A 7,289-nucleotide genomic window follows, 5' to 3' on the forward strand; every position below is an offset into this window, starting at 1 on the left:
CAATACCTTGTGGCTGGATTGCATTCACACACGAGGCACATATTTTGAATAATTAGTCTCAGGGAAATCAGCGACAATACCCGCGGAATGGCCATTGTCCGGTGGCCTAGCCGAAGGCCAGCACCACGACCCAATACCTTGTGGCTGGATTGCATTCACACACGAGGCACATATTTTGAATAATTAGTCTCAGGGAAATCAGCGACAATACCCGCGGAATGACCATTGTCCGGTGGCCTAGCCGAAGGCCAGAACCATGACCCAATACCTTGTGGCTGGATTGCATTCACACACGAGGCACATATTTTGAATAATTAGTCTCAGGGAAATCAGCGACGGTCCCCGCGGAATGAACAACCATTGCTCCAAACTTAAAAGCATGAAGGCATCAGGGCACTCCAGGAAGAGAGAGGACGAGATTCATCATTCAAGCAGGCACACTCTACTAAGCTGCTAAATTTGCATAAGAACAGGTAAGATAGCAGCACCTAGTTTTCCAAAGGTTTTCCAGCTCAAGGCAATCAATTCCCATGATGACCTTCTCAGCACGAATGTCCTGGAAGATGAACATCATGCCGGTACGCAAATGCCACAGCAGTAAGTTGAATTACCTCTCTTATTTAACACATCAGAATTCTGGACTGGAGTTTATGTGGACCATTATAGTATGACTGACATGGGAAGTGCACTGTGGCGATATCGCTTACTTTAAACTCTTTAAACCTACCTACGTGAACAAAATCCACAAACACAAAGACCATGACTTCCTAGTTTTCTGGAGCAGTTTTATGTTAAAAGTTGTCTACCAAGAGGATGAACGTTATGATCCACAATATTTCCTATTTGATAAACAACAGCATTGTGCCTGTGATGTTATGCTAACAGCATAACCTATTTGAATCAGACAAGTTAATAGCACCAAAAGAAGTGACAATGTAATCAGCCAAAGTGTATCATATCGTCTGGTGTCTAGAACCATTGGTATAACAAATAAGCACATACAATAGAAAGTACATTGAACATTTGAATAAGCCATCTGAGAGAAATCAGCCACAATGCCCCCAGAACGAATCACCATTGCTCCAAACTTACAAGCATATAAAACATCAGAACATTCAATCACAGACCAAACCAAATGCAAGCAGACGTACCAAACCCGATGCTCCATAGGCAATATAGCACGAATAATTGACATCACTTGTGTAACGATTGTAACTCTTCATACAGCGGCACATATGGCAGATATGGTGGATTGACATTTTCAAGATTGCATATCTCTTTGAGTTGCCGACGATCCATATCATAGAACATGAACGTTCTATCCCAGCCCAACGTGAAGAAGATCAAGTTACATTCCGGATGAATTGCAATCCAACAAAAGTCCTCCTCAATGTCTACATCATGTCGCCCTCCAAATAGATGTGAAGTTTCAATGCTATGCTTCAGTATCCATTCTTTACTATTATAGTCTTCGAGAATATAAACTAGCAGTCGAACAACCTGATCATCATTTTCATCTCTTTCAAAACCAGCATAATACAAGCAGCCCTGTGACTGCTGCATAAAACCATCATTCAGAGTAGGAACACGAGAGTATATCATTGTTCCCGCCTCCTTGTCGGCAGCTAGACACAGGGTAGAGTGATTGACATCGGCGAAAAAATGCAGACTACCATTAAGATATGCAGCTGAGTGAACACGAACGAGATCAATATCCCAGTACCATTTCTTCTCCTTATGAATCCACCTCCCGGTTTCTGATGAATAGATATATGAACAGACGTCCACTCCAGGGAGACCAAATCCATTTAGTTCGTCCGTGAACAAAAACACATGGAAGTGGGGGGACACAGCTGGATCAAAACCTAAGTGCACAATACCCACCCAGCCAGCATGGTCGCAATGCGGCAACTCTGTCCATTCCTCCGTGGCAGGATTGCACACGACGTAAAGGCGCTTGCCACCATGGGCAGATACACCGTAGAGAAGGAGGCCATTACAGCAGTCCAAAAGAAAGGCTTTCCGGCCGTAGGGCAGGACGGTGAGACTGGTGCGACTGCGGCTCCCGGATAAATTAGTGAAATGAAGAACTGGATGTACCAATTGCTCCTCCGTGGTGCCCCTGAAGAAGAAGCCGGTCAGGGTCCGGGGGAGCTTCCGGCGGTAGGTGCGGCCGTTGATGAGGCCGAGCCAGTGCTTGGAGACGCACTTGAAGCGGCAGAGCGACCTGGCGGGCACGCGCGAGAGTATCTCGACTAGGAGGTCGTCCGTGAGTCTCTCGGCCGCCGTCTCGCTGCCGCTGGGAGGAGAAGAGGATGACCTGCACACAGAGATGGAGAAGTGGTCTCAGGGGATCGTGTGAAGAAGGGAGAGGAAGGTCGCAATGATTCATGGCGATGTCTGTTCTGCGTACCTGATCCGAGTTGATTTGCGTCCGTCCTCCCACTGGCGAGCTCGATCCACCGGTGTGGACCTGGCGGCGGCAGCGCCGTCAAACGCGGAGCAGGGGTGATGAAACCTAGGGGGGCGGGGGAGGGGATTTAAACCTACAGGGACGGGGGAGGCTAATGGGCCGTCATTAGTATATTGGGCTAAACCGTACATGTCCCATTTCCACTAGACCCCTTTAAAAATCAACCCAAAAAGAACATAAAAGTAGGAATCTTTATTATATACACCCACCGTCCCAAAATAAGTGACTCAACTTTGCACTAATTTTGTATTAAATCTTGTGCAAAGTTGAGTCACTTATTTTGGGACGGAGGAAGTACTAGTAAAACGCCCGTGCGTTGCTATGGGTCTAGCACAGGTAAATAAATACGTTCTTAGCATGAAAAGGAAGCATAAGTAACATACAAGTTTTGTCAGGATCATCTGGGAAAATCCTCCCTGCTACAGCCATCATCGACGATGAATCCCCTCTTGTCGACATTTCGTGGAGTTGGGCAATGGCATGGCGTGCAACGCCAGCGTCGAGGAAGCAGCTAAGCGGCATGGTCAACTAAAGCAGAGCTGCAGTACGAGTGACGTGGTCATGACTCATGAGCAGCTAGCCACCAAGTACAATCAATTGGTCGAGAGTCGAGACCGAAGCCGGATAAACCCAAACGGTGGTTGAAGTCTCCCATGGTGGGCCGGCTCACGACAGCATTGTGCTAACATCTTCCTGGGGGACAGCGCGCTCTCCTCTGTATGAATCTAGCGAAGGAGAGAAGGAATATACACAAAGAGATTTTTTTTTCTTTTCTTGGGTATGCATGTGTTGTTTCATGTGGGAAGATTCTAGTTGTGCTGGCCTAATTAACTAGATCATCAGCGACCAGCGCCTTCCACAACATATGGCTAGTTCTTTTCAGATTCCTCGCCTGGTTCTAGGTCCGTATGCGACCTAATTTGTGTTTAGGAACACCTTAGCGGATACAAACAGAGGAAAATGTTCTTGACCTATCATATTTGGCTATATCCTATACATGCATGCCGAATCTGTCTGGAACTATATATAATTCAGAGATATCTTAGGAACACCATTACTTATCTCTGTACTTCATATTTGAGCTGGCCCTTAAATTAATCTGCATGTTAGCAAAATATCCAACCTATAGTCACGTTTTGTGCGCAATATCCTGTACCTTAAACCATCGCAAATCCTTTATCTTGTGAGCCAGTATCTTCATTCTTCATGCACAATACAAGCAATACTTCAACATTGAATACTTCACAATTGGAAAAAATAAATGCAAGGAGGAAAGTTTGCTTTTATGTGTTAATAAGTCCACATAGAATCTAAGCAAGTTGTTTCATGTTTGATGTTTTTTGTCGTATAGCCAAACATTATTATTTAATGACCGTTCTCTAGATTTCATGTGAAGTGGTGTATATATTTAATTGTTTAATAAAACCTTTTAATTGGAATGTATTTTTTCACTTGCCAACAATTCCCTAAAAGACTGTTATATTATTCTAGACAGAGAAATGTGGCTTTGGATTGATAGCCGAGGACGAAATAAAGAAAGGAGAATTTGTTATAGAATATGTAGGAGAAGGTATGGGTTTGTTGAAATCTATTTTGAGCAATTAAATGAGATGCAGACAAATGCAAGTATTATTATTTTTTACTCATATTGGGTGATCAAACTAATATCCATATATCCTGCATCAATATTGTAGTTATTGATGACATAACTTGTGAGGAAAGACTATGGAAAATGAAGAGACAACGTTACACTAACTTCTATCTTTGTGAGGTCAGCAGCAATATGGTCATTGATGCGACAAACAAGGGGAACAAGTCCAGGTTTATACAATCTTGGGCTCGGGTGTGCGCTGCTTTGTACAATCGAAAAAGGAGTGTGCTTTGTACACTGAGCCATGCAGCTCGCCTCTGGACGACGGCTCACGCTGGCGCCGTGCTGGTCGCCGACGCCGCCGGCGGATTCCGGATCTCGGTTCTCTTGCCTAGGTTCTACCGATGCGGAGGAGGTGGTGCATGCGGTTCAAGACTCCTCCATCGAAGCCTCTACTCTGCAGTCTTAGGTTGTTCGTCGGAGGAAGACGGACGAGGAACTGGTGGCTGAGTTCTGGGCGCACATTGGTTACCCTACACCGGCGTCTAGTTTGTGGGAGAGACCATCGTCTCGACGGACAGGTGAGGTTTCTCGTGTTTGCAGGTCTGACAAGAACGGAGAACCGTTGCTGGACTCGGCGGAGATCGCGGTGGCCTCTACGTCAGGTGCTATCGTGGATGTGCTAGGATCGAAGGTGTCACCGATGATACTTGCCGCGGCCGCCCGCGGCGTCTCCGGGGTGCCCATCCGGTCAAGACCACTGATCAAGCCTTGGATCGGCCCGATCCCGCCTCCTCGGGCATCGCCGCCAAGAACTCTCGGCGATCTCTTGCCGCAGGTGTATCTCGGAGATGGGGAGGCCTCACCGGAATTCTGTTCGTTGGTGCTTTCTTCGGGTCAGGCAGGGCGGGGTGCTAAAGCGATAATAGTTCGAAATCTCGATCCGTCATCTGTGGCTGTTTCAGGTCTGACATGTGATCAGACGAATCCTGGACGTCGGCTCCAGATGGTCAATCTCAGCCGTTGGCTTAGACACTTGTGGAACCGGGCAGAGCAGGCAGCCAACCCGAGGTTCAATCCTTCCTTCGTGGTTGTCGTCCGCTCCCCAGCAATGACGCGCGCCGACACATCCGCGCGGCCGGGCACCTCCACCAGCCACCAGTCTAATCCATCTTCAAGCTCCTCTTAGCCAAATGCTTCGCCGTCGGGAGGCGCTCTTGGCTTCACACCGGGGGTTTACCAGCCGGTGCAGGTCTCGCAACCCTATGCGCCGCCGGGAACTTTCGCGCCGGTGCAGCAGCCGCCGGAGCATCCGCAGCCGGTGCAACAGTCCACCGTGTATTAGGCGCTGTTCCAGCAGCAGTTTTTTGGGACCTTAGGTCAGCTCGTGCCGCAGCCGCTGTATCTTCTTCAACCAATGACTGGCTTCGCGCAGCAACATCAGCAGCCTGTAGCTTTTCAACCAGCGATGAACGCTTATGTGCAGCATCATGGTGCTCCCGCCGGGGTGCAGATGGCACCGAGCTTCAACGCCAGGCCACCACACAACTCTGCTACCACCGGAGGCCCTGCTGCTGCACGACCTCGCAAGCCGAAGGGAAGCAAGGGTGGTTGTCAGAAGACGCACTAGGGAGTAGCTCTGTCATCCACCACTCCCCCACCTGCGGACCCTATGATGCCACCACCAGTGCAGGTGCCTACCATGGCCCCTTCGTCTATGATGGTTGCAGGTCACGGCCAGTACATGCATATGCAGCTAGGACCAATGCAACAGCAGCCTACACCTACGATTCAACCTTCAGGGGCATCCGAGGGTGCAGCAATTCCTAAGAAGGTGTGATGCTCTAAGTGCCAGTCTGCAGGGCACACAAATGATGACTGCGAGACACAACAGTTTTGTTTCTTTTGCAACAAGACTAATCACTCGATGACTTTGCGGCGCTGCCCTGCTTTCAAGATGCCGAAGCCGGTGGCGATGTTGTGTGGTTATGGAACTGAAAGTATGGCCTTTTTTCAGATACCCGACAATGTCTGCAGGGAGGATCTTGCACCACAGGATTCACTGACGGCGTTGGTATCTATTTCTGGTGGCTCTATAACTCCCAGTATCGTGGAGGCAGAGGTTGCTAAGATTGCTCTGTACCAACTGCAGTGGACGTGGGAGGCCATGTCGCAAGGCCAGGACTCTTTTTGCATGTCCTTTCCGAGTAAGGAAGTTCTACACAGGGTCACTGGGTTTGTAGTTTTCATCAAGTCTCACAATGTCACTATCGAGTTTAAGCCTTGGAAGCCAGAGGAGATACCACACCGTTTCGAGTTGATACCTATTTGGGTCCATGTGCATGGGGTGCCTCATGCTCTCCGACACTTATTGGGTGTGTGGGCGGTTGGCTCGGTGATTGGCGCTACTCTTAACGTCGATCTTCTCTGTTTACGTCGGAGAGGAATTGTTCGTATCCAGGTAGTGGTGCCGAACCTTGATGCTTTCGAAAGCAGCACAATTGACTCTCTCTCTACCGATGTGGTGGTTCAAAAAAAAGTTTATGAGTTCTGTTACAGTCTGGAAAAATCAGACTTCCGGGTTGATAGTGACTTTGTGCCTCGAGTCTGGGAGCACGGCGATAATCCAGGGGGTGACAAGGGGCATGAAAGGGAGGACACATTGAAGAGCAACAATCCAATCAAGAGGTCCAAACCCACTTCATCTCCCAACAACCCTTTGGCCCTTCCTACCACGGGCGGAGTGGTGCCCATGCAGATGACCAATGCCGTCACACCACCGAACCCTCATCGAGGTCTTCCTCCCACGGCTGCTTCTTCGTCATTAAAGGGGTCTTCTTTGACGGTGCCGGATACTTCGTCTAAGGCTGTCCCTCCGACGACGTCGGCTCCCCTGTCTTTGGCCCCGCCGACTCCGACTCACTAGTGGGCACCGCCCATCGATGAGGGGAGCCACACGTGGCCCATACCTGAGGGGGAGGCACCTGCGGGGGTAATTGCGAGCACTACATCGCCGCCAGCGTTGCCAGCACCTGCTTCTCCGACTCGTCGGGGAGTGATCTTCTCCCCGGCCGTCCGAGCTGGCCAGGAGTCGGCCATGGCACAACTACGCGCACTGTCATCTACTCCTCCGTCACCGGGGGGGGGGGGGCGTCGGCATCCAGACTCGAGGATGTTGGGGAGCAGCCCATACGATCTTCTTCTTCATCGCCACAGCAGTCTACT

The 7,289-nt window shown here is 49.3% G+C and overlaps 1 protein-coding gene and 1 pseudogene across 1 annotated transcript; one reads left to right on the top strand and one right to left on the bottom strand.

Moving 5' to 3' along the window:
• Window positions 1-1,005: 1,005 nt before the first annotated feature.
• On the bottom strand, window positions 1,006-2,604 carry LOC119333814 (F-box protein At5g07610-like). Its single transcript, XM_037606576.1, has 2 exons — window positions 2,414-2,604; window positions 1,006-2,320 (listed from the first exon to the last, which is right to left on the bottom strand). Exons 1-2 carry the CDS (start codon window positions 2,602-2,604, stop codon window positions 1,195-1,197), a joined length of 1,317 nt encoding a protein of 438 aa, XP_037462473.1. The 3' UTR covers window positions 1,006-1,194.
• A 349-nt stretch (window positions 2,605-2,953) lies between these two features.
• LOC119333815 overlaps window positions 2,954-7,289 on the top strand; it is a 37,360-nt pseudogene continuing 33,024 nt past the window's right edge.

This window comes from Triticum dicoccoides, chromosome 7A (assembly GCF_002162155.2).
Source record: "Triticum dicoccoides isolate Atlit2015 ecotype Zavitan chromosome 7A, WEW_v2.0, whole genome shotgun sequence".
Classification (NCBI taxonomy): domain Eukaryota; kingdom Viridiplantae; phylum Streptophyta; class Magnoliopsida; order Poales; family Poaceae; genus Triticum; species Triticum dicoccoides.

Coding starts and splice junctions, on each gene's coding strand:
- LOC119333814 (XM_037606576.1), bottom strand. CDS start 2,604: ATGTACGGTTTAGCCCAATATACTAATGACGGCCCATTAGCCTCCCCC. Junction 2,321..2,413: donor CGCAAATCAACTCGGATCAG/GTACGCAGAACA, acceptor CTCTGTGTGCAG/GTCATCCTCTTCTCCTCCCA.